At 45.2% G+C, this 27,619-nt stretch overlaps 1 protein-coding gene across 18 annotated transcripts in view; it reads right to left on the bottom strand.

Moving 5' to 3' along the window:
* Positions 1 to 27,619, bottom strand: part of DMD (dystrophin) — a 1,311,735-nt gene that overhangs the window by 365,680 nt on the left and 918,436 nt on the right. For all 18 annotated transcript variants that reach the window (XM_077342956.1, XM_077342959.1, XM_077342965.1 and 15 more), the window contains 2 exons: positions 20,636 to 20,785; positions 1,859 to 2,023 (listed from right to left, as the gene is read on the bottom strand). In XM_077342956.1, coding sequence (XP_077199071.1) covers positions 1,859 to 2,023; positions 20,636 to 20,785 — 315 coding nt within the window. The remainder of the gene's footprint in view (positions 1 to 1,858; positions 2,024 to 20,635; positions 20,786 to 27,619) is intronic.

Raw genomic sequence — 27,619 nt, 5'->3', positions numbered from 1 at the left:
ATAGAATGTCTGCATTCAGATTAAGCAAAACATTAAGACTAGCTGTGGGCATACTTTCCACTCCCCCTTATATACTATGTTCATCCTGCACTGACTGTACTCATACCTTGACAACTGGGGCTGAAATATAAATGTGATTTAGGTGGTTTGCTGTAAGCATTAACAGCTATATTCAATTATTGTTATTCCATTTCTTAGGAAGTATCTGTAGGGTAGTGAAAGTAATTTTTATTTATACATTTCAGAAAGCAGGAAGGGGGCCATTCTACAGACAAAATGTTTTTATAAAGCACATGGATAAACTGGGGGTGGGGGGAGAAAAAGCCCAGTTTAAATTATGTACTTGTTTGTTTTCATGAATTCTTCTGAAAGGCATTCAATATCTACTTGGAAATACTTGTTTTATTTATTTTATTTGTATCATGTTCTGCTCCCCAGCGGGAACCCAAAGTGCCTCACAGCATTATCCTTTCCTCTATCCTTCTAGAACAGGTTAGGATGAGTATACGAGTAGTCCAAGCTTGCTGTGAGGCAAATCCCTCTAATTTCTCTCAAGGAGTAAAATGATTATTTTTAATCTGTTTTTCTACATTTGGGCCTTCCTACAGTTATCAAGGCAGTTTCAAAATTAGGCAATTGGTTAATTACAAGAACCTGTGTTGTTCGACTGTACAGAAGGAAAGGGAGAATTAGGAGTGGTTGCTAGCAGCCTATAGAAATTGCCATCAAAGGGGACCATCTCTGCTTCATATATGTTAGGCCACCATTGCCCTGCTTTAAGGGAACATGGCAGAGGCCTGTATGAACAGGAAAAGAGGTCTGGAGGGGGCAAAAAATATCCCACTCAACTTTGCAATGTTCTGTTGGAGCTGTGGGGCCAAATGGAGCATTTTTTTTTGCAGGAAGATCCCAAGTAAGGATGTGCGTTTCGGGCTCGGAAACGCCTGAATTGGCCAAAAGCGGGTCTGATTCAGATGTTTCCAAGATTAAAGCGGTCCGAGGGACCGTCCGCCATTTTAAAATGGCCGAATCGATGAGATTCAGTCTATGGGGAATCATGTTCAAACCAAAGAATCTGACACTCATTATATCCAATGCAGCAGATAGGGGTACCCTCTTTGGGAGCTCCTAGGATTGGACCCCTTGGTCCAATCTTCTTGAAACTTACAGGGGAGTCAGGGAAGACCCTCTCTGAGCTCCCCAAGAAGTGTCAGGGTGCAACTTACACCCCTCCCCCCCAGCCCCCAGGAAAGGCAGGGGAAGGATTTCCAATGCAAGTCAATGGCTCCATTGGCTTGCATTGGCTCCAAATCGATTTGGATCAATCCAAATTGGCCCAATTCAGATCCGAAATGGTCCAAATAGGGGTCCCCTTGCACAACCCTAATCCTAAGTTCCTGCAAAAAACAAAAAACAAACAAAAAAACTGCTGCCCGCTCACCCCCCCCCCTCGAACAGCAGAACCTTTCTGCTGTGGTCCCTCAAGGGACATATTTTAGCAACTTACCAGCTCTGCCATCAAAATGAAATTACAATACATCCACATTTCTTCCAGGAACCAGGTGGAAGAAACATTAAAACTAAAGACAATTTCCCAGCTTACACATAGGGCCTTGTCTACCCAATGGCACGAAACTAGACCAAGCCATGGCACAAACCCTGTGGACCTTTGTGGGCAGACCCCAACCCAAATCCATGGCACAAGTAGACCTGCTCATGACACAATGGATATATCTAAAAAGTGAAAATGAAAGAAATTCCTCTTCCTTTAACAACATCGTTCTCATAGAAGCATCACATAATCTGATCACCTGTTCATACTAACAGCAACATTGAAAATAAGTTTGAAAAGAATTACCTTAATGTCAAAAGCTCCAGGGTGACCCACTCTATTGTAAAGTTCCAACTGATCTTTGATGGGGGAAAGCCACAGCCTTAGTTGATTTAACTGTTGTTCAAACTGGACCAAGTTATTTAGCAGATGTTCTATTCCTTTTTGTTTCTCGGGCAGATCTTTGGATACCTTAAAAGTATCAGAAATGTATTCTATAAGACACAGTTCTTATTGAATAATTAAGACAATATAGTTCTGGCAGACAGCAACATGCTAACAAACTATTTGCTGTACGGAATACTTAACATATTTTCAAGACTAAATCAGAAACCCGATTATCTAAAAATCTGAGATAAATAAGTTAACCAAAAGAACGTTAGGCACATCTGAATTCAATTAACATTGATATGACTTCTAACAATTATTATATCTTAACCAAACTTACACCCTACTAAGCCCACTGGCATCCACTTAAGGAAGGCACCATCAAGCTCAAAATTTACTATTTCAATTGGACATATTTATGGCTACATTTTTCAAGACATTTTCTATAGCATTTATCAATAAAAACATATGTACTAAAATAATTTTGACCACAATAGATGTTGTGGAGACAATTGGAAACTGAAATTCAGATCAACTGCACTATACACCATGAGAGAAAGCTATGGCTTTAATCTGTCCAGGCAAGTTGCTAGAAGGCCATATTGCTCTAAGTGATTACCAGGCAAAATATGTAATAAGAACAATAATAGGAAGATACCTGATATAAATGTTCTCAATCATTCTTCTGCTGATACATACTCTAACCCAGCCAAAGCTCTTAGGAATGCCTCAATTTGTTTGGCATGGTCCAAAACTCTAGTTGGAGGTAGACACTTCTGCAATTCCACAAACAGGTTCGCAACAAAGAAGCATCCAAACCTCACTTTTTAAATGAATGGCTTAGCAAAACTGTGTTTTTAAGCTGCACAAGAAATATTCGTCAGCTTAATTTTCTTGGCTGTATTATATTAAAATGTCTCAGATGGATTAAACAATTTGACAGACTGTGATTCTATTGTAGTTCAACCTGAACTCACATACTACTAGTATTTTCAGAAGTTGAATATGGTGATAGATTTAAAATGCTGAACATTCAAGTTTTCTGTTTTTTTTTAAAACCAGAAACATAGAACCAGAGTTGAAGGGGCCATACAGTGCAATAAGAGAATAGTCGATTGATGTCAGGGATCAGGCTCAGCCCTGCTAGTAAGGTCCATGATAAAGAATAGTACCGGATTCCAAGGGAGTTGAAAATCCAAAAGACAGCTTTATTAAACAGACAGTGCAAAGCATAACAGCGTGCCAAGACCCATTGAGTAAAGGTTTTGGCAGATACAAAGGTACAATACACTTTAGGTGATTCTCATAGGAGTAAGCCCATAGGGGCGGGGGGGCTTTAGGATTAGGCGGGAGAGCAAGAGATACCAAGAGGTGCAAGGTTTCCCAGCCTGGGCCAGATGGTCCGGCTTTGATCCTAACAGTTCTGTTTCATCTCCACCAGTCAGACAAGGCCATAGGGCGAGATAATGGCTGGGATCCTGCTGGGAACTTCAGTGGAATGCAGAGGAGGCCAGGAACCAAGGAAGGATTTATGGTTTTATAATGCTTGGCCTGATGGACCTTATGGAAGGCATGGCCCTGCAGGGGGACATGAATCATGAGCGGGAGGGCACTTAGTGGTGGGATGATCTCAGGTGCCTCTGTCCCCCCCCCAACTTTTCCTGTTTTCTCCTTTTCCTGTTTCTCCGCTTGCCACTTGTAGAGGTGTCATCATCACTCTGATCACCGCCTTCCTTTCCCCTCTCTGGGTGGTGGGATCTAGCGCTCCCCTTGAAATGTAAAAGCAAGAGCTTTGCTGGCTCCAACAGTCTCACACACCGCTGACTTCAAAAATTCTCTGGAAAAGGTAACTTCTGGCACTCTGGGTTTGTGACACTGAGGTTCATGACAATTGATTGACTGATTGATTGACTTGAGGCAGTTTCCAACATTTAATCATTTATAATACTGATAGATTCATAAAACAATATGAGTTAATATATCATTAAATACAATAGTAATTAAATATTGTTAAAAACAAATAAAACATCCATTAGTCAGTAAAACACATCCACTTCCATTAATGTAGCAGTATTTCTAAATTTTACTAATTAGTTTAACTCATGATTGCATAATTTTGGGGTGGGGGCTATTTTGGAGGGCACCCATGATAGTGTTTATTGGTCTCAACCAAAGGCCCTGTGGAACTGACAGGCCCTGTAATCTGACAGGGCCATCAGCTGTTCCAAGGGCTTATTCCACTAGGTAGAGGCCAGGACTGAAAATGCCCTGGCCCTGATTAAAGCCAGACAGATCTCTCTTGTACTAGAGATCACCAGCCTGTTGGTGTTGGCATAATATAATGCCCTTTTGGGGGTATAGTCAGTTAAGCGGTCCCGAGCCACAAATGGCCTTGAAGGTTAAGACCAGAACCTTGAAGCATATCCAGAATTCAACTGGGAGCCAGTGTAGTTGTCTTAAGGCTTGTCAAATGTGAGCTCTCCAAGGTGTTCTCGTGAGGAATCATGCTGCAAATTCTGGACCAGTTGTAGTTTCCAGGTCAAAGTCAAGGGTAGGCCTGCATAAAGCAAATTACAGAAATCTAATCTATATTAGAGGTGACCATCACATGGATCCCTGTGGTGAGGTATTCAGGGCCAGATAGGGCACTAGTAGCATCACCTGGTGAAGATGGGAAAGTGGCAGGTAAGCTACCTTTGAGCTATCTTTGTGAACTGCACCTCCATTGAAAGGCATCAAAGATCACACTGTTTCCTCTTGCACAGAGCTCATTTGAGATGGGGCTGCAAAAATGCATTTGTGCCCACTCCTAGACATGGCATATAAGAATTGTGTGTTTTTTTTTCCTTCCATAAAGGTCTTGAATTGTACAACTTACTTCAGGTATCAGTGTATCATGCCTCCCTCCCACACACACCACCACCACCACCACCACAAAGACAACCCAGGGAACAATATGTGATCAGAGTACTGATTCAGTTTATTGGGCAGCACATGGAATATAGAATTTGTAAGTAGGAGAAACCTTTAAATAGTAGACACAGTGGTTTTATTTAGTCTTCTTGCTCATATTATCTGATTACTTTGTAAGTGAACACGGTGGCTTAATCATAGAATCATAGTTGGAAGGGGCCATACAGGCCATCTAGTCCAACCCCCTGCTCAATGCAGGATCAGCCCTAAGCATCCTAAAGCATGATTCCTCACGTGGGAAGAAGGACTGAGCTGGATGTTAATTTTTTATGTTCTGGAATGGGTTGTACACCCACTAAATGAGCAGGTTTGTAACTTGGAGGTTCTGGTGTACCTGTTCTTTCTGTTGCATAAACAAGTGGGAGTGGTGGCTGTTAAAAAGATCTTGTCACTGTCATGCATGACCTAATAATATCTAGATTACATTACTGCAATTCATTCAATGGGTTGCTGTTCCTGAAGAATGTCTAGGAACTACATCTGATCCAGAGTGCTGGGATAAGAATGTTTACTACCATAGGTCTTGGCACCATTTTACTCCGCCTTGTTTCATCTACAATGGCTTCCACTTTACTTCTGAGCCCAATTCACAGTTTAGGAGTGGATTTTTAGAGACCTATACAGCTTGGAATCAGCTTATTTTATGATTTCCTACTTCCATTTCAACAGATCCAAGCATTATAAGATTTTTTGGAGGTCTTGAATCAAGTGTGCCCATTGCCTGAGGGGAGAAAGTTGTCAACCATTAAAAGGTCCTTCTGGGCCATGGCATGAAAACTGTGGAACTCTCTCTCTATGGAGATTATTTTGTCCCCTATAACAGGGATAGTCAACCTGTGGTCCTCCAATTGTCCATGGACTACAATTCCCATGAGCCCCTGCCAGTGTTTGGACCTCTGTAGGACCACAAGTTGACTACCCCTGCCCTATATCATTATATTCTGCCAGCAGGTAAAGACCTTTTTTATTGGTTTAATGTTTTCTGATTGACCCACATTCCAGTTTGTTTTAATTGTTGCTTTTAATATATGCATTGTTTTTAATATTTAACTGTTCACCTCCTTAGAGGCCAAATTGTGTGGCAAGGTAGTATAAAACTTTGTAATGACAATAATAGATAAAGAGGCAGATTCCAGCAGCAGAACATATGGTTTCCTTGCATCAGTGACTGGCAACTCTGGTTAACTGTCTAAAGTAGACTACCTGAGACCCTAAGGAGATCAGTGCCTGGGTGAGAACATAAATCATTAGGCTAAATTGGCCATTGCCCTGTTTTGTTCATTGCAATATGGAAAAAAATGATTCCATAATTTGCGATCACGGTAGGCACGGCGACGGAGGATGGTGGGCGCCTCAGAGGCAGGTGTAGCGGCGGCGACGTGAAACGGTGCCGCAGCCGCAGGCTGGCGGCGCCGCTTGGAGCGGCGCAGCGGTGACAATGTGAAGTGGCACAGCGACTGCAGCATGGGTGCGGCGCTTGGGGTGGCAGGCCAGGAGCGGCGCTGAAGTCCTGCCCTGTCTTCAGCCTCGCTTTTGGAGGCAGGCGTTTGTCGGCGCGGTGAAGGATACCCAGCGGTAGTGGCGGCAAAGGGCGTGGACAGAGGAGGAAGCGGGCAGCGGCGGGGGAAGTGCGCGTGGAGTCGTCTCCTGTGTGCGGCCTGATCTCGGGAGGCAGGCGTTCGTCGGCGCAGCTGCAGCCTGGGAGTTGAGGAGCAGTGTGTGAAGTGGCGAGTGGCAAGTGGGAAGGGTCGGGCAGCGGCGGCTGCGGGTGGATGGTCGTCATCGGGTCGTGATGGGCGCGCGGTCGCTGAGCCAGGGGAGGAGGGTGGTGGGGGACTGGGGAGGTCGGCGGGCAGCAGCATCTGCGGACAGGGTGGTGGGGTGGTCTGCGTTTGTTGGAGGGCAGTCGCTGGGCGGCGGGAGCCTCGGCTCCCCCCCGGCCAGCAATGTGGGGCCAGGGTCCTTGCCGGCGGCCATCCGGGAGACGGGCCAAGTAGCCAATAGGGAGGCGCAAAAAGCGCACCTCCCAATTGGCCACTTGGCCCTGGATTGCCACTCTGAGGAGCGAATCAGGAGCCGCTTTGCAGCTCCTGATTCACTCCTCAGAGTTTTTATCCCGGACAGAGCCCACCCTAACTCCTCCCCACCTGCCCTTACTGTTTTATTTAGTCCGCGGCGCCCATGGCGCCGCGGGCGGTTTAAAGATAATTAGATTTGCAATCTCGTGATATAACTGATGCTTAAAATTAGTGCATGATTATGCACATATTTATTTTGTTGTCAGAACATAAATCAGGAACCCCAAAACAACATAGCACATAGAAAGACCTCAGCTGAAATACAAGAATATGCAGCCTTAACAGAACCAAAGGTCCAAAAACTCCTAGCATTTTTTATGAGATGCCAATATAAGCTGGTGTCACTGGCAAATATGGTTCTGATATTTCTTTAAGAGACTAAAGGCCTTATAGATCCTTTTTGCCAAAAGCAATCTATCCCAAACCTCTGCTTAATTAGCCTGCTTAATGCTAGTCTGTTTGCCTGCACTCATGATCAAACCAATCAGTTGCCTTAAAAGAAGCAGAAAAAAAGGGTTTCAATTCCCTAATGAAAAGGGGTCACAAACATCAAATAATACTGCAAAATTCTGCATCCCAAGTTCCACGATTCCGCATGAAAGACTTTTTTAGCATTCCAGCATTAATGATGAACCTCTATTATCACTAGACTTAAGGGAAGCTTATAAACAAAAGCAAACTTTAAATGCTTAAAGAATACTGGATCTCATACACTGAAGGGGTGTGGACGATCTACCAAGATGGCTATCCAAAGGTAAAAGCAACTTGAAGAATCTCTCCTTACAATTCCAAAAAACATGTCCAGTGTGAAACTGACAAATAAGAAAAGACCAACCATACAACACAATGTGGGTGGTGGTGGCATATCCTCCAAGTTCCTGGAAAAGGGGAGGGTGAAATCTGGCATAAAAGCTATGACTTACCTTTGCCTTGAGAGCAAAGAAAGGGGAACAATGGAACAAAACCACTCACAAAAAACTCATACAAACAGCAAATGAAAAACAAAGCAAGCAATGAAGGGAGGAAAATTCATGCAAAATGAATATGAAACCTGGATGCATGTGCACAGTGAAAGTGGAGTGAAAAGTAGAACTAAAAAACAGCAACTATGGGAATGCATGGTGAATGTGAAGGAAAACAATAGTGCATAAAGGACTATATCCAATTTGAGTATAATCAAGGTTTAACAAATTGAATATAATTTCTTTTAGCAATCCTTCCCTGACTCAATATAAAATGAGATTCTGCACAGGCTTATATGTTCCGTCAGGAAGAATTTTGCCATCCTGCCTTTTTATCCTGCCTTACACAAAGGCTCCAAAAGCATTAATTATTGAATATCCCATTTTGTTGATTGTAACAACTTGCTATGCATAATGTACCTTGAAACCAAGAACTGAAATGACAGCACCGAAAAACAATATTTGGCTAACAGCTGGTCTGATTGCTTTAATAAGTATTAACTATGTTTTAGTATTTGTAGTTTTGTTTGTGTTGTATTTTTATAAATGAAATTGCATTGTTTTATATTGGAACTAGATATTAAGCCCGCTGTGGGCAAAATACAGCGGGCCCTAGGATGATGGATGGGTGGAGGGATGGGGTGAAGGAAGGAGGAAAAGGAGAAAGAGAGACAGAAAGACAGAAAGAAAGGGAGGAAGATAGAGACAGAAGAAGAGGGAGAGAAACAGGTAGCCAGAAAGAGGCAGATGGAAGAGAGGGAAGAAGGGAGAAAGGGAAAAACAAAAGGAATGCTGGGAGGAAGGGAAGGAGAAAGGGAATGCTGGGAGGAAGGGAAGGAGAAAGGGAATGCTGGGAGGAAGGGAGGAACAGAGTAAGGTAGGTGGCCTTGGGACCTTCTGCTGGGCCCAGGGGCAGGCTCGGCTGCCCCAGGGCCCGGCAGAAGGCTCGGGACGGGGGCGGCAGGCTTTGCGGCCTACTGCCGGGCCCAGGGGCAGGCTCGGCTGCCCCAGGGCCCGGCAGAAGGCTCGGGACGGGGGCGGCAGGCTTTGCGGCCTACTGCCGGGCCCAGGGGCAGGCTCGGCTGCCCCAGGGCCCGGCAGAAGGCTCGGGACGGGGGCGGCAGGCTTTGCGGCCTACTGCCGGGCCCAGGGGCAGGCTCGGCTGCCCCAGGGCCCGGCAGAAGGCTCGGGACGGGGGCGGCAGGATTTGCGGCCTACTGCCGGGCCCAGGGGCAGGCTCGGCTGCCCCAGGGCCCGGCAGAAGGCTCGGGACGGGGGCGGCAGGCTTTGCGGCCTACTGCCGGGCCCAGGGGCAGGCTCGGCTGCCCCAGGGCCCGGCAGAAGGCTCGGGACGGGGGCGGCAGGCTTTGCGGCCTACTGCCGGGCCCAGGGGCAGGCTCGGCTGCCCCAGGGCCCGGCAGAAGGCTCGGGACGGGGGCGGCAGGCTTTGCGGCCTACTGCCGGGCCCAGGGGCAGGCTCGGCTGCCCCAGGGCCCGGCAGAAGGCTCGGGACGGGGGCGGCAGGCTTTGCGGCCTACTGCCGGGCCCAGGGGCAGGCTCGGCTGCCCCAGGGCCCGGCAGAAGGCTCGGGACGGGGGCGGCAGGCTTTGCGGCCTACTGCCGGGCCCAGGGGCAGGCTCGGCTGCTCCAGGGCCCGGCAGAAGGCTCGGGACGGGGGTGGCGGGCTCCGCGGCCTACTGCCGGGCCTAGGAGCAGGCTCGGCTGCTCCAGGGCCTGGCAGAAGGCTCGGGACTTCGGGAGTGGGCTTTGTGGCCTTCTGGCGGGCCCAAGGGCAGGCGAGCCTGCCCCAGGGCCCGGCAGAAGGCTCCCTGGGCGAGGGGAAGCCGGCCGGAGGACTTACCGCTGGGGAAGGCTTCTTCCTCTGAGCGGCAACTCCCCGGCCGGCCCAGGCGAGGCTGGGCCAACCAGCCAATGGGGAGCCGCGCTTTGCGCGGCTCCCCATTGGCTGCTTGGCCCTCGAGTGACACTCGGAGGGCCCAATCAGGAGCCGCTTCGCGGCTCCTGATTGGGCCCTCCGAGTTTTTATCCCGGACAGGGCCCGCCCTAACTCCTCCCCACTTGCCCTTACTCCTTTATTCCTCCCGCTCCTCCGGAGCGGGGGGAGGGTTAAAGATATGTTGGAAACTGCCCTGATCTGGCTACTTTGGGAAGGGCCGCAAAGAAACTGCATAATAAATAAATATATAAACAAACAAGGAAACAACATTATTTTTTAAAGTCACAAGCAGCCATAATCACATCATGTCAAACAACAAAGAAAGACTCCTCAGTATGAAACAAAGGAATAGAATGCTTTCTTAAATGTGCAGCTTTAAATGTGTAATAGTGTATAGGCTATCCTCATTCTAGCTATCTCTATGGAAAGTCACAAATCATGGTCATATGCCTGCAATTATATAACTTTTTGGGGGGATATTTGCTCATTCTGCTGCGATTTTAAATGCTGTGTATGTGCTTGTTAGTTTTTAATTAAACTTCTTAACTTTTTGAATGTTGTGAGTTCTGTACACACATAGACCCAGGCCTAGTCTGTACACAATAGATAATGCACTTTCAAAGTGGATTTTCCTGTTCTGCATAGGAAAAGTCCAGCTGCCAAAGCATATTGAAAGTGCATTATCCTATGTGTGCGGACTAGGCCCCATTCAGTTTGGCTTATCATCAAGGAGAATAAAAGGGGAGTTGAAGCAGTGGGTCCCTTCATCCTCATAGTACACAAGTGTGTTTGTTCATGTCTGTGTCAGCTAGTGTGAGCAAAACAGGACACAAGAAACCAAGGGAGAGTCATTAAGCAGCAATGCAACTATGAATCCCATTCCACACGGCAGCAACAGCAACGGCTGCAGCAGTGCATCAGGAGCTGCATGCTCTGCAACAGTCTGTGCCCACATGGGGGCCACATTTCAGTGGGATACCTGATGTCGCACTGAAATGTTACCCCCTGGGAAACAAAGCAGCAGTGTTTTAGTTCCATTGTGCAGGGGCCCCGCAGGATGTGTGTGTTATTTTGTATGAAGGTGGACTTGCGTTCCACACAATCCCAGCTTCTTGCAAAATAAAAATAAATCCCCCATCTGTGCTGCCAAGCAGCAAAGCATCACAAAGCCAACTGGGGCATTTTTTGCCCCCTCTGGGCCACCATAGGAGAGGGAGAAGGCAGGCCTGGAAGGTTCAGCTCTTTCCTGTCCACATAGGCCTGCCATGGGACAGGCCCTGTTGGTCCCCACAGTGGGCTACGGGAACTTGGAAAATTCTGTGTTCTCTTAGCCTGGGGCTTCTGGAGCTTGGGAGGGTGGCAGCCTGGCAGCAATGTTGTTTAAAAGCATGGATTTTCTCCACTTCCATATAACTGGATGAAGCAGAATTATTCTCTCTTGCCCCAAAGGGACAGACCAGAACGAATGGGATGAAATTAATTCAAAATAAATTCCATCTAAACATTGGAAGCAGTTCCTGACAGTTAGAGCGATTTCCCAGTGGAACAGGCTTCCTCAGGAGGTGATGGGTTCTCCATCGTTGGAAATTTTTAAACAGTGGCTAGATAGCCATCTGATGGAGAGGCTGATTCTGTGAAGGCAAAGGGGTGGCAGGTTACAGTAGATGACCGATTGGGATGTGAGTGTCCTGCATAGTGCAGGGGGTTGGACTAGATGACCCATGAGGTACCTTCCAACTCTATGATTCTATGATTCTATGAACTGCCCTCTCAGCCTTTTCCACCCATGTGGCATCGGCCTGAGTGCTTTAGCAGGATATAATCATAGTGACATGTTGGTGAGAAGCAAGATTCTCTGGGAGTAAGGAAGAGGGAAGGCAACTGAGATAGCTGCTAAATTTCCAAGCTCCTTTTGGGGCAGAAATGGGTCTTATGGCACTCTTTCCCTATATATTTTTATTAGATACACCGCTTTACAGAAACTATTCAAGTGTAATTAATTCATTATTTTAGCTATGTTTTCAAGATCCTATATTCATTTTATAAATGATCAGGTAAAACCCAAAACCACCATAAGCTTGGAAACTTTGCTATCATTTGTTCCCCCCCCCCCGATACACCTAATTCCATTGTGACTGGTTAGTGGAAGGCCTATGCTATTCACAGAATTACAAAAAAGGCCACATATATCACTCTGCTACAGGCCTTTTGTTGAGAAATTCCAAAAAAATAATTTGCTTTGGTAGTAAACAATGGAAATGGTCTCTTTAGCTCCTAGTATTTATTTGTAATAAAATGAAGCAGTGAAACAAATGTGTTCAGAATAATCTTTATGCAGAGTGTACTTCTCTAGGTGGTTACATGAGGGAAATGCTGCTACTAGCACCCAATTGCCTTCACATGGTATTGCTAATCCTTCTTGATTGATATTAGACCACAGTGATTTTTCAGAGTAATAAACTATTACCAGCAAACCTCTGATTCCATGGTTCACTGGCCCAAGGCCTATATTATCAATGCACTTACTAAACAATAAAAGGTAAGAAATGCATTGCAAATCTGTTAAGAGGCCTGGTAGGTGGTTATGTCAAGAACCCTATTCATCATAAAGAACAATCCCCAATGTCCCTTTTATGGTGCTTCGAAGTACCAAGTAGATAAGTTGTCTTTGCTACAGCTGGCAGAATTGTAGCTCTTAGATTCTCTGAGAAAAAAAAATAAACTAGATTTTTGACTAAAGGCACAGAGGCTATAACATAGTTCTCTGGTACTTATATCATTAAACCCATTCATAACAACAGTGTTTCACAACATATTTACTTACGGCAATGATATGCAATATAATTTTACATGTAATGTTTGAATATAGTATTTCATCTGGGTACAAGATAGCAGGCTACATTTCTTACAGGACATTTGCCAAACAACTCTACATAGACATTGAACATTACAAAAATCCAAGCATGGATTCATTTCAAAGCATATTAAATAAATACAAAAGGTATATTGCTACTTCTTTCATATTCACTACCACTATAAAAAGTATAACCGTAGTTTTTCAAACATACTTAGGAGGGAAACAAATCTAAATATAATAAAATGCATCGTGTATTTCCCACAATGTGATGAAGGTTCTGAAATGCTCTATTGGTGGAACCCCCCCCCCCCGGGCCAATTGCTGCACTTGCTCAGGATTATGCACACACATACACACACCGCTTCCTTCAGGCTTGCTCTGAAAGGAGCCTCTAACAGCCATTGACTGAGGCGAGGGATGTATTTCCAAGAGCAATGCAGGGGAGTCTGTGGGTGGGTGTGGTCATTGCTTTTGAGGTGGGAAAGCATCCCTCTTCTGCCTAATGGTGTTCAATGCTACAGAGTCCCCCCCCCCAAAAAAAAGCAGCCATTTTTGCCTGAAGGGCTGATCTTTATAGTCTAGAGGTGAGCATTAATTCCAGGAGATATCCAGGATCCACCTGGAGGTTGGCTACCCTTGCTCTGGAAATATTCCTTGAGATTTTGAAGTGGGACCTCAATAGAGTATAATGCCTCTACAGCCACCCAACCAGCCACATTGCACCCCCTGGCCTATTCAGGTGAAGAAAACATTGCAGAGAGGAGGTAAGGTTGCCGGATAGGTGTAGGTTCATGTTCTGGAATTCCACATTTGCTAGGTGTGCATGAACTTGACTTGGGTCAGAACTGCTGTGCACAGAGAGACCTCCTCTTAGGGTTGCCAGCTTCCAAGTGAGGCACTAAACCTACACCAAACCATGAATTAGTGCCCGTTCCATTATAGCTTGCAACAGGTTTTACTTCTAGTATATCTATAAATTACGGCCAAGGTGCTCTACATTCCTCATTGGCAAGCTTTCTCTTGATAGGATATATTCTCATTATGCTCCAATAAAAAAATACTGATTTTATCTGAAAGTATCTTAACAATCTCCATCTGACTGTGATGGAATAGTTAGTAAATATTACTGTATCCCAAATAGTATACTTGCATATTTTTGAAAACAAATTTTGAGACCAGTAGTACTTTTTAGACCAAGAATGTACTTTGTTGGTCTTAAAGGTACTAGTGAACTCAAAATGTGTTCTGCTGCTTCAGACCAACATGGCTACCCAGTTGAATATATTTTTGAAAAGAAATACTGAAAACTCAGTCTCTTGTTTTCTCATTTTCATTGCTAATGTTTCATTTGTTTATGAGTATCATTTTTGTGTACCACAGAAGGAGAGAATCGCATTAAATCATTCATTTAGTTTAAGGTATTTTTTTAAATTCAGCTAATAGAATGTGTGTCTCTCAGGTATTTCTTGTTCAATTGAAGAGCCGCAGCTCTGGTAAGCCACTATGTAAAATTTGCTTTTTAACCAGCCGTTTGTGGTAACGTCATATTAAGTTTTCTAGTTACAAAAATTACTAAAAAGGATTACAAATGTTATTGAAAGAGAATAATTATTTCCAAATTATTGTTGCTTTAGAGGAAGAAAACATCTCTATTGTCAAGGTCAACAATACAGGACATTTTAAAACAAACAAAGAACACAAACGAAGCCATTCTTGATATGACTTTTAAGTCCTCCCATATCTAATTTATTTTCTAGGATTTATTTTCTTGGCTTTGGGAAACTGCTTTTATGTGAATAATGAATTTGATAAGGTCTTTGATACAAGACCTTATCTTCAGATACAAGATGCACATATAATGTTTCTACAACATTCTGTCATGTCAGACAAAAAAACTTCAGAAATAAAACACCAGTTCCACAATGTTTTAGGCAGGTACAGAGCCTTAAATTCCAGAATATTAATAATTGCTGATGTGAGCTGTTTCAGTCTGAAGTCATCATTCTGTCTGTCAATGTAGTGATGTGAGAAAAAAGTATCAAGTGGTAAAGGTGCAAGCACCAGGTCATGTCTGACCCTTGGGGTGACACCCTCCAGTGTTTTCATGGCAGACTCAATACGGGGTGGCCTTGCCAGTGCCTTCCCCAGTCATTACCGTTTTATCCCCCAGCAGCAAGCTGGGTAGTCATTTTACTGACCGCAGAAGGATGGAAGGCTGAGTCAACCTTGAGCTGGCTGCTGGGATCGAACTCCCAACCTCATGGGCAGACAGCTTCAGACAGCATTTCTGCCACTTGCCACTCTGCACCACAAGAGGCTCTGTGGTACTGACTGCAATAATGTTATGTTTTTAGTAAACTCTGAAATAATAATAAATGCTTTTGTATTTGGGTGAACAAATACCCACATCTGTGGAATATGTTGTGGATCACAGACATCCACAGGCTTAGGGATGCCTACAAGCATCATCAACCTCATTCACACCGAATAGTAACGTAAGCAATGCAGATACAGTCTAGCCGCTTGACCGACCTAGGGGACTGCCTAGGATACCAAAGGGCAGGATGTCAGGGGCATCTAAAGTGGCCCACGTTAAGTCCAAGGAACATCCTGTCTAAACACTGTCATTCAGGTCTTTGCTTTCCCCTGCTGCACCCTAACCCTGCAAAGGAGGAAGTAGAGATGGGATTGGCTTGCTTCTTCCCTCAGGCTTCATGGTGTTAGACATGGCAGCTGGAAGGAAAAGCAGGAGACCACCAGCTCTGCTAAAACTGGAATCTATTATCTTCCATTCTCAGGTCTCAGAGCATATTTGGCAAGCAGCAGCTTGATGTTCACTTGCTGACTGAGCTCACCTGAGCTGACTGGCTAGCTTGGTGCTCAGAGCTAGGCCAGGCATGCAAGTGGAATGGTCAGTGAGAGGGGCATGGTAGGCTGACTGGCCTAGGGTGTCAAAAGAATTCGGCCATCCCTGAAGAAATGACATCTCTATTGGATCACTAGGCTTTAAACTATTACTTCAATTAATATCTCTATTTTGCTGCCATTCTCTTCCTCTATAGTGGCACCAGGACTAGATCTTCTCTGCCAGTCATATAACAAAGCCTAGAAAAGTTTCAGAAAATCTCCAGCACAAAGCTTGAAACATGCAGAATGGAGGCAGGAGTGGTAGTACTTTAACCTTAATCTTGTCATGCTCACTTGGAACAATAGCAGCCTCAGAGGCAAATCAAGCATCTCTTTTATTTGGTCCCCAGATCACCACTCAGTAATCAAAAGAGTATGTTTAGTTCAAAGGATCTGGTCACATAAAGAGTCAAGTCTCAGAAAGCACAAAAAACCCACATTCACCACCAAGGTATTCTTTGTGATCTAATTATATTCAAGGTCTCATTACTTCTTTTAAATATGTAAGCTATCCATTTATTGTTGTGCATCTCCTTACTTAGGGTGCTTTTTGTAAGTTGTAAAACCTCATCCAACAGCTCTTAGAGTTAAGAAGTGGTAGAAAGCAGAGAGCCCCTGACTCACCATGGCCACATCTGTGGTCCTTCACAGCAAAGAGGTAGCATAGGCAATGAGGGCCAGAACCAAACGGGAAGGGGTAGCCACATGGGAAGCTACGGGTAGGATGGCTTTCGGGAAGTAAAAGCATAAGCCTACATGTCCCCTTTGAGAGAGGGGTAGGGGCCATGAAGGAAAAACTCAGTATGCTCCCCCAGCTAGCTCACCTGGCCATAAGGATTCACTTACCCTCCCAATCCCTCCCTGTGTGTTTAGGCATTGGTGGAGTAGATTGCATGCAGGGGGTTGTCAGTTATCAGGTGGAGAGCATAACACAGGGAGTATAAAAGTGGTTGTACGTGAAGGGGTATCTTGCTGTCAAAACACAGGCAGTATCAGCATAGGTCCAGATCCATTTTAGGAAAAGCAGCCTATGTGCCCATTTCGCAAAGATGTGGGGATCCCATTAAGGGATCTTGGGGTTAGGGCTTTCAAGCGGCATGCCCACATTGAGGGCTTCCAATGGGTGATCCTCATGCTCAGATCACAAGGAGACTATTTAGTGGTGATCATCACTGTGAAATATGACATTGTGTCTTCCCACAGTTCTTCCCACACCCCAGCAGGTGGTCTGGATACATCTACTGGCAAGTGGGCCAGTCAACATCAGGATTCAATTGTTTCATGCTGTGCCAAGACTTCTATCATGGGGGGGGGGCAACTGCTAAAGGGGAACCTTTGCCTTCATGCCAGGGTCACAATAATGTTTTGTTTCTAGGGCTACCCTTGAGTCAATTGGGTTGAATTAGAAAGAGATAAACATTCATACCGATACATGCATAGCGTATGCATGTTTGCTTTACCACATCTGTCCCTCTTAATAAAACAGTAAGAAGGGTTGGGGTGGGCTGAGTCTGGGATCAAAACTCCCGGATTGGCCCCTTGGCCCCGGACGGACAAGCGGAGAGGACAATCGGAAGGCGCAAAGCGCCTTCCGATTGGGCCCTCACCAGGACAGACCAGAGTTCCAGGGCAATCAGGAGATATGGCTGCCAGTCTACTCCTGACCACCACAGGGAGAGGAGGTCAGTAGGGCTGCCAAGGGGAGTGAGAATAGAGGCTTGGACAGGCTGCACCAGCTCTTTTCGCCCCAAGGCTGTCCTAACTGTCATGTCCAACTGCAAATTGCCTCAGAACCCTGACAGAGCTGGCAGGAGGCTGCAGAGTGCTCCCCCCCCCCTTCAGGCCTGCTGTGAAGGAGCCACTGACAGGCCCTGACTGAGGGGAGGGAGGCCTTTCCAAGAGCAACGCAGGGGAGCCTCAGGGCCTTCCTTTTGAGGGGGGGGACTTTCCCCTTCTGTCAAACAGTTGGCTGACAGGGAGGCCTTTTTACTTAAAATACTGCTCTGGTCAGGGGTTAGACACAGCCAAGCCATGTGTCTTTCTTCTTTGCAACTTTCTGCAGATTTGAGGCCTACTGCACAGCGTTATTCTGCAGATGAAACTGAATGCTGTTGCAGAGTTTCTTTTGTCTCCTGTTTCATCTGCACAACAACCCTGTGCAGTAGGCCTCAAGTCTTTCAGTTCAAAAACAACCTGTGTGGGAGGCCTTAAATGTTTCTTCTCTACCATAACCCTGTCCAAAGTAGCCCTTTCTGCCTGGGTTCTTTGAGCACTCTCGGGTGCATTTCATCTGGCCCAGGGGATTTGAACTCATCCAGTGCAGCTAAATGCCTCTCGACAACCTCTCTGTCCATGTCAACCTGCCACCCAGACACTATCTCTTGGCTACTGCCATCTCTAGATGTGCCTAAACCCTTTGACCTGTGTTGAAAAACATGTAAAATAGGTGCTGAGCCTTTCTGCTTTCTCTGCATCCTCCGTTAGAGTTTGTCCATCCGCACCCAACAGTGGGCCTATTGCCTCCTTTACTTTACGTTTGCTCCTCACATAACTGAAAAATCTTTTCTTGTTACAATGGGCTTCCCTGGCCAATCTTAGCTCACTCTCAGATTTGGCCTTTCTGATGATTGATCTACAGTGCCTAGTATCCTGTAGGTACTCTTCTTTAGAACTCTGTAATTCCCGCCATTTCCTGTACATTTTCATTTACTTTCTTAGTTCCTCTTGAAATTCTCTGTTCATCCAAATAGACTTCTTAGAGCTCCTGCAGTGTTTTTATCTTTCTGGGATAGTCACTGATTGAGCATGCAATAGCTCTTGTTTGAGTAGCGCCCACCCTTCACATGCTTCCTTCCCTTCCAGCATTCTCGTCCATGGTATGCCTCTGAGTTTATCATGTCTCTGAGTTTATTAAAGTTTGCCCTACGAAAATCCAACATCTGCATCTGGCTACAAGCTTCCTTGGCTCCCCATCTCAAAAGGAATTCTATGAGGTCATGGTCACTTCCCCCAGGTTTCTGCCGAACACATTCTTCCCCAGCTTTGATAAGTGCAGTCCATCAGGTGCTAGTAGGCCTTCCTCAAGAAAGCCTATCCCATGGTCCCAGAAACCAAATCTCTCCTGCCGGCACCAACTACGCAGCCACTGATTCACCTCCATTATCTTCCTCTCCCGACGCATTCCTCTTCCCTTGACAGGCAAGATTGAAGAGAATACCACTAGTGCCCCCATTTGCTTGAGCTTCCTCCCCAGATTTTGATAGTCTTTTTTAATAGGAGCGATGGTATTCAGGGATATGTAATTCGTTCCCACATGGACCATCACAAATGGATAGCGATCCGTAGATTTGAGGAGTTTGGGCAGTCGTTCTGAAATGTCTTTAATTTTCGCCCTTGGCAAGCAACACACCTCTCGGGTTAGGGGGTTGGGCCCAGCCACATGGCGATCCATTCCTGTTAGCAGGGAGTCTCCAATTACCAGTACTCTCCTTTTTGTTTTCTTCTCAACTCCATTTCCTTCTATCCCCATGGCCTCTTCACTTTGTCTTAGACTTTGTTTTGGGACCTCTTCCCTCATTGACACTTGCACCTCCTCTGCAAAGGCCTGAAATCCATTCTGGAGCGCCAAAGGCCCCGAGAACCGTCTTGCTCTACGCCGTTGAGTCTTTTTCCGAACTGTCTGCAGAGGCTCCGTAATGAGGTCAATCCCCTTATCTTCTTCAGGACTGGTTGTATCCTCTTTATTCCAAGTTGCACAGCTCTGGTCTATGAACTCCTCCCCTTTCTTAATTTGGGTCAGAGTAATAATGCTGTCTTCTAATCCCCTAATCCTTTCCTCCAAAATTCTTACCAGCTTACACTTGGGGCAGATGTAGTCCATCTTGTCTTCTGGGAGGAAGGCAATCATGTCACACTCACTGCAGATGATGGGATGAGCAATCATGAAAGAAGCATGTGGGCACATAACATTTTATCAACAGTGAAAAAATGGAGAAGAAGGAATAGGGTGGACATCTGTGTACTGTGACTACCCCATGTGTATTAGGGCAGAGGGGAATTTCGGTGTCTGTGGCCTAATTCACACAAGAAGGGAAATGATGCAGAACTGGGAGGAATTGGTTGCCATTTAATCTTCCCCTAAGAAGAGTCTCCAGTCCAATTTGCCCTTCACATAACTGAAGACATGGCTCTGGAAAGCTCATCTGTAACCACTATGCCACAATTCCCAAAGGTCAGTCCTGTCCCACACTCAAAGAACATTCCAAAACACAGGTTCTTGACACCCATATCTCCACACCCATGCCATCATTTGCCACCATGCCACCACAACCTCCCACACAATACACACATTCAACCCCATGGCCTTACAGACTGGACAACTCCTCCCCTTCCTCTTCCCACTGCCAAGCTCTAGCGCTCACTGTATTCTTGGATACAACGATTATGAAGAGAGAAGAGGATGTGTGGCAGTCATGGGAGCTATAATGTCTGAGACGGTGCATCTTGAGACATGGCCAGTTCAATGTCTTCTTTCCCATATGCAAGGTACTACATGGATATGGGCTGCATCACTCCAATGACTCTTTTTACTCCACCATGTGCCTGAGACATGTAAAAATACTATAAAATTAAGCTACAACAGCCATCAAACCCAAAATGTGAAGCAACAAAACTGCTGCTAATAGTCAACATGAAAGAAGCCTATGCTACAGCAGCAACACCCAGGTAAGATAGTAAAATAACTGGATGGAATCAGAAGGTGCAGGTTACCTCATTTTCATGGATGTGTTTATTTCTCTAATACATTTAATATGTACCGGTAAGCCTAGGTATGCATGTAGAAAGAAGTCAAAACAAATTAAACCAGCCCTGCTGAAAAATACTGGAAGGACTTGTAACAGGTTTCAGACATATACACGCACTCACACATACACACAAAAAGAACTCTTTAATATGACTAACCTTTATCCAGCGATGATTAGCCTCCTTGAGCCTGGTGTCAAGCTTATGTTTTACTTCAGGGTTCAGTGATGCACTACCAAGTGCTTTTCCTCCAGCTTCATTTAATCGTTTCAGTATTCCCTTGTGTAGAGGCAGTTCTTCCACTCTTAACTGCAACAGACAAATGCAACATCTAAAATGAACTGTAGTAGAATTTTCAGCTCCCTTATCTTCACCTCTATTGATTAGTTTATCAGCTGAAGTAACTAGACTCAAGAGCTCAATTCAGCACAAAATATACACGGCTTTTGTTCTAGGATGCAATGCCTTAGGAAAACAAAAAAGAAGTCGGCCCTGCCTCTGCATCAGGAAGACTTTCCCCAGAGGCGGATGCTCATCACAGTATTAAAGCTATAGTGGGAAAGGAATGATAAAATCCCAGGAGAAAAAAAGGCAGTCTCCTAGTGACTAATTCTGGCCTTTACAATTCTATTTTGACATTATGAACTAATCTAAACATGTAGAACCCAGATTAATTTTTAAATCAGCAGGGTTTTGTATTTTCAAAATTGTATTTTCTACTCATTGCTACCACAAAACCTAAACCTAAACTCTTCTCAGTTGTCTCCATTATTTTATTAGAGCTATGACAAAAGTGCTGCTGTATAGATGGTAACCCTGGTTGTCATTGCTATAACAAAAAGTTAGCCTCAGGTATGATGCTGTAGCCTCTCCACAATCTGTAACCACTTCCTGGGAGCAGTATAAAGAAAACAGTAAGGGCTTCGGGGATGGACGCTATCCAGGATGGGGGAACTAACAATTGGCCCCTGGCCCTGGACTGACAAGAGGAGTTTGTTGTTGGCCCTACCGACCAGGCAGACCACATCCCAGACCTCATTTTTGGTGCACGGTTGAATGTGGATCCGGTCATGACTACGGCCATGCCATGGTCAGAACACTATGCCCTGAAGACCCGGCTAAGGTTACCACTCATTTGGGCGCCAAGCAGATTTCAGCTCGCCCATGAAGACTTATGGATCCGATTGGATTCCTGAATACTCTACGGGACCCAATGCCTCCTGGCGCTTCTCTAGATGGATTGGTCAAGTGACTGGCATGACAGGATGCTAGCTGCCATCGATGAGATAGCTCCCAGAGGTCCTCTCTACCCCCGTCTCAAGCGGGCCCACTGGTATACTGAGGAGCTGCGCTGGAAGAAACGAGAACTGAGATGACTAGAGCGAGTTTGGAGGAAGAATCACGACAAAGAATCGAGAGCATCTTACAGAATGCAGATGAAAGCCAATGAGATGGTGGTGAAGTGAGTGAAATGCAACTTTTACTCAACATGCATCGCTTCTGCGCACTTATGCCCAGCACAATTATTCAGGGTAGTTCGATCCCTCACTGCCCTCGATGAAGGGCACCAAAATAATAGCCAATTGGAGGCATTTGCGACTAACTTTGCAGTCAAAATCTTGACTCTCCGCCATGACCTTTCTCCAACCTTGGACACAGAAATTGAACCAGAGGCCCCTTGGCCATTTTTGGAGAGAACACTGAGTTACTTCAGATGACTCTCAAAAACTGAAGTGGACAGGATGCTAACAGCAATGAGGCCAACCACTTGCTCACTAGACCCACACCCATCGTGGCTCCTAAAAACAATGGACATAAGAATTGGGCCCCCCCTCTGGGAAATAATCAACCACTCTCTCGCAATGGGAGAATTCCTGGAAGGGCCCAAACAAGCATGTCGGTCCTCAACGAGAGCCAGAGCTTTTTCCATCCTAGCCCCCACCTGGTGGAACAAGCTCCCTGAAGAGATCAGGGCCCTGCCCAAACTCCCACAGTTCCGCAGGGTCTGCAAAAGGGAGTTCCTCCAACAGGCATTTGCCTGAGACCGACCACAGGTCCCCCCGTGAGACATCCCCTCCATGGCCTGAAGCAGTCTGACCTCTCTAGGGGGTTTAGCTATGTTCTTTTCTTGTTATATAGTTATTGTTGGGATCACTGAAGTTGTGTTGTTTAGAACCACTGTTGGATTGTTATTGTTGTATAATGACTATGTTGTATGTTGAATCGTTCCATGTATCCCCCTATGATGATGTATGTAAACTGCACTGAGCCATATGGAAGGGCAGTATAGAAATAAAATAAAAAATAAATAGATAGATAGATAGATGGATGGATGGATGGATGGATGGATGGATGGATGGATGGATGGATGGATGGATGGATGGATGGATGGATGGATGGAGGGAGGGAGGGAGGGAGGGAGGGAGGGAGGGAGGGAGGGAGGGAGGGACGGCCAGGTAGGTAGATAGGCAAATAAATAAATAAATAAATAAGAACTTTATGGAACTTCTGATGTGAAATGAAGAATTTTGCACTTCTGTAGAATAATCACAGCAGAAAATACAAGGAATCACAAAGAAATTTCTAGGCACCATGACAACATGAGGACTGGGATTGGCTGATTCCCAGAATTTGGCCATTTGAAGCTTCACAGGTTTAAAACAAAAAACCTCCAGGTGACTGATTAATTGTATTAGACTTCGCTACTGTGTCAGTCAGTATCAGGACCTGACATTATCATGTAGCTGCTGAAACTCTCATACCTTTAGAACAGGGGTAGTCAACCTGTGGTCCTCCAGATGTTCATGGACTACAATTCCCATGAGCCCCTGCCAGCATTTGCTGGCAAGGGCTCATGGAAATTATAGTCCATGAACATCTGGAGCACCACAGGTTGACTACCCCTGCTTTAGAGGATCCAAAGTTTCACCCAGATTAACTGGGCATGATAGTGATCTTTTGTGACCTTCCTCCAGACATGTTTGAGTAAGCAAATGTGATGGCTACTAAGAATCATAGAATTATAGAATCAGAGTTGGAAGGGACCTCATGGGTCATCTAACCCCCTGCACTATGCAGGATACTCACATCCCTATCATTCATCAACTGTAACCTGCCACCCCTTTGCCTTCACAGAATCAGCCTCTCTGTCAGATGGCTATCTAGCCTCTGTTTAAAAATTTCCAAAGATGGAGAACCAACCACCTCCCGAGGAAGCCTGTTCCACTGAGAAACCACTCTATCAGGAACTTCTTCCGGATGTTTCGATGGAATTTCCTTTGAATTAATTTCATCCCATTCGTTCTGGTCTGTCCCTCTGGGGCAAGAGAGAACAATTCTGCTCCATCCTCCATATGACACTTTTTTAAATACTTGCAGATGGTTATCAGATCCCCTCTCAGTCATCTCCTCTCTAGGCTAAACAGACCAAACAACAATCTGGTTCTACTGCATCTCAAGAGATGTATTTTATTGATTTCCAAAACGTATGTCCCCCGTTCCTGCTCTCAGCAGAGTCACCAAGAAAGCTAAAAGACAAAAAAAAACATCTGTACATTATATAATTCGCTAAGGAGGGCAGACTGTCCGGGATTCAGAACCCTGAGGGGCCTTCTGATTGGCCCCAGGTTCACAACAGATTTGTCCATTGTCTGACTGCCTCCACTTCGAGGTGGCTGGAACAGGCTGCAGCTACGTTCCACGGGGCCTGGGAACAAGGTAAAACCAGCAGCCGGGGGGGGGAAGGGCCCGACGAACACTCCCCAGTCTCCACTAATATCTGCGCTCCGCGGGACCTGGGGACACAGGCCAATGAATGCTCCCCAGGCCCCGCGGAGTGCGCACGCCGCCTCACAGAGGTGGCAGATGAGCTCCGCGGGGCCTGGGGACAGGGGAGAATCCGTCTGGGGGGAGGGGGGAGGGAATGCTTCCACGCTGGATGTGCTCAGAGGGGGGGGGCTTCCAAGGCCGTCCTTAGGGACGGGCTTTCCATCTATCTAGGACATAATATAATACAAAACCAAGCAGAAATACATCATTTGAACAATTCAAACCAATTTAAAAAACACATGCATTAAAATAATTAAAAACAAAGATGGAAGGATGAAACAAAAAAGACAACATTTAAAACAAACACTACTTCCATTGTGTCAGGATTACGAGTTGTGAACAAATGAGTAGGGGAAACAGTTAATGAGGGGAGTTCCTAAATACCTGAGTGTCCACCCTAGAATTTTTATTTGCAAAGCATGCACTCTTCCATTGAGCCACAGCATACCATACAATGATTGCAATACAGTAGTCCAAATCAACCAAGCCTAGTGGGCGTAACTATATTAATTGTTGGTAACTATATTTATTGTTGGAGAACCTCAGCCAGTTCTCCCCCCATTTAGATATGCCCAATGATATTCCCTAACAATGAGTAACTAGGCTATTAAGTGCCAACCACAACTGAACATATAGGGTACAGAGGGTAGCCACGTTGCCCTTCAATAGAAGAGATAGATTCAAGTTCAGATTTTTGGAGTATAAGCTTTCAACCATCAAAGCTCAGTTGTTGCTTTAAGATTTCATTTAAAAGAGATTCCATTTTGTAAAGCTTTAGTTTCAACAAAAAACATTTTTGTGCTCGTATATGTGCTTTAACATATTAGATATGTCATTCCAATGCTCTAATCAGAAAAAGAACAGTAAGTAAAGAAACATTCTGCCGTCTTTACTGCCAATTCTCTACTTAAGGAGAAATCAGAACAAGGATGTTCCATTAATTCCTTTCCCATTATTTTATATGTAGTTTTGTCCCACTTGCTCAGCGATGCTGTGACAGGTCCAAGATGCAGCAAAGAAAAGCATATTCCACTAAATGATTCCCCTACATTGACAAATGTTGATAGCCCTTCTTCAAATCACTTAAATCAGTGCTCTACTTAATCATTACTCTAGTGTTCTGTGCCATTAAGAGTTAGGAAAAAATGTGCTGTTTTTATAGATATGATGAAGCAAACCATTTCTCTCTCCCTGATATACACACAAAGTGAAAAATGGTTTCCAGGGTAACATGGGTAAGAAATGAAGCAGCACATTCAGTTTTGGATTAATAACATTAGGGAGGTTTTGCCTTGAACTTAAATGTGTGTTCTGAAATCAAAGATATGAAAAATAAAATGATTAAAACAAAGCTTTTCATATTAAAATTGACTTTTTTCCATTTTCACCTGGAGACAACCAAATCAAAGCCCAAACTACATGATAACTCTGCCTTGCATTGTTGATGGACAGAATTCATGCTAAAACAATTACTGGCCACTGCAGCAATCTTCTTTTGAAATAGCCAGTTGGTTGCCAGTTGTTGCCTGGATCAGGTTCAAGGTATTGGTTTTGACCTTCAAGGCCCTACGCAGTCTGGGCCCCAAATATCGGAGGGACTGCCTGTTGCACTATGCCCCTGCAGGACTGTACACTCTGTGGGCACAAATTTGTTGGTGATTCCAGGCCCAAGACAGGCACGCCAGGGCTCAACCAGGGCCAGGGATTTTTTGGTCCTGGCTCTGACCTGGTGGAGTGAGTTCCTGAGTGAGCTGCGGGCCCTGCGGGAGCTTTCCACATTCCTCATTCTGCAGGGCCTGCAAAACACAGCTCTTCAGCCAAGTCTTTGATTGAGGCAAGGACAGTGAGGAAGATCACTGGAAGATCACACACACACACGCACACACCCCGGGCTGGTGTTAGCACCTGGGTATTGCCAGCTAAACCCTATCTCCTCCCCGATAGTGGGTATCAGTCTTGGGTGCGGGGCTTATTTTATTTATCATCTGCTGCTTTGTAGTTTACATTGTATCAGTATGTCCTTTTAATGGTTTTTTTAAAGGGATTTTTAATGAGGATCTTGTGACCTGCCACGAACCATTGTATGGGAGTGGCGGGATATAAATCAAATAAATCAAATAATAAAAAAACAAAACTGTTGGATTCCTCTGAGACAAAGCAATCCTGATTTCTCCCAAGGGTTAATATGTATAGTAACAAGCTCATTCCATCTTGCAGGTTGTTAATTGGGTCCCTCTGCCTACTAGGCCCTTATAATCTTCAAGGTATAGGGTAATTAGTTCTTCATGAGAACCAGCAATCCACAGGATGAGAGGGGGAAATCAGGAGTGATAAAGTAATTTTCTAGAATGTTCCAGCAAGAACACATCCTGATTATATTGTCATCATCACCTGAGGCCAAAATGATATAATTGAACCAAGAACTTGGAGGAAAACTAGCTTGGATTCTGATGGTTTAAAGGCCCGGACTATGATATGCTGAGATTGCAATGAACCACAACCTAGAGAATGATTGAGCTATGACCTTTAATGTGGGACTGTAAAACTATGCAATCTGGTGCAGATTGCAAATGTGTTAGATCAACGGTTCTCAACCTTCCCACCGCTGTGACCCTTGCTGCTGTGACCCAAAAGGGTCATAGGGGTTTGCGCATGCTGGCAATCATGGAAGGCCAAGGCAGCCCACACCACAGCGCGGAGGGGAGGGTCAGCGCAGCCGCTGGTGTCCCTCCCCTCCATGCCACTGGCCACCTCAGCCTTCCATGATCGCAAGTGCACATGCAACCCTATGATCCTCTTTGGGTTGCCATCACCAACGGTTCTCAACCCCTTCCCCTTTGGGTCACTGAGGCCGCCGCTGCCACTGCCAAAGTGGCAGCGGTGGCCTTGGCAACCCCCCCTGAAAGAGTGGATCGACCCCCCTAAGGGCCCCCCAGGTTAGTTAAATTAGTTTTTCTTGTTTTACTTGCTGTAGTTGTATGTCACCTAAAGATGAAACTATTTCTGAAATATTATTCTAATAAATTCTCTCTATATATTTTTAAAAGGAGTGTTTGCTTGTGTACAAATAGCTCTGGGAACCTACTATGTTACATTGCATCTTAATATTACCTATGTCTCGCACATTTGTAACATAATGAATGGTGGAATGCGATACTGAATTTTAATTCTCAGGTCTGAGGGCAGAACTTGCAAGGCCTGTCACCTGTGGAGATGCCTCCAAGCTTGGATGGAGACAAACAGTGTAGTGAAAGGTACTCTTTTAATTACTCTCAGGCTCCACAATTGGAAATGCATCTGTCAATTAATTTTTAA

The sequence above is a fragment of the Paroedura picta genome, chromosome 6 (genome assembly GCF_049243985.1).
Source record: "Paroedura picta isolate Pp20150507F chromosome 6, Ppicta_v3.0, whole genome shotgun sequence".
Classification (NCBI taxonomy): Eukaryota; Metazoa; Chordata; class Lepidosauria; order Squamata; family Gekkonidae; genus Paroedura; species Paroedura picta.
Note: the sequence above shows the minus strand (reverse complement) of the source record. Positions and strands in the feature narration are given on the sequence as shown.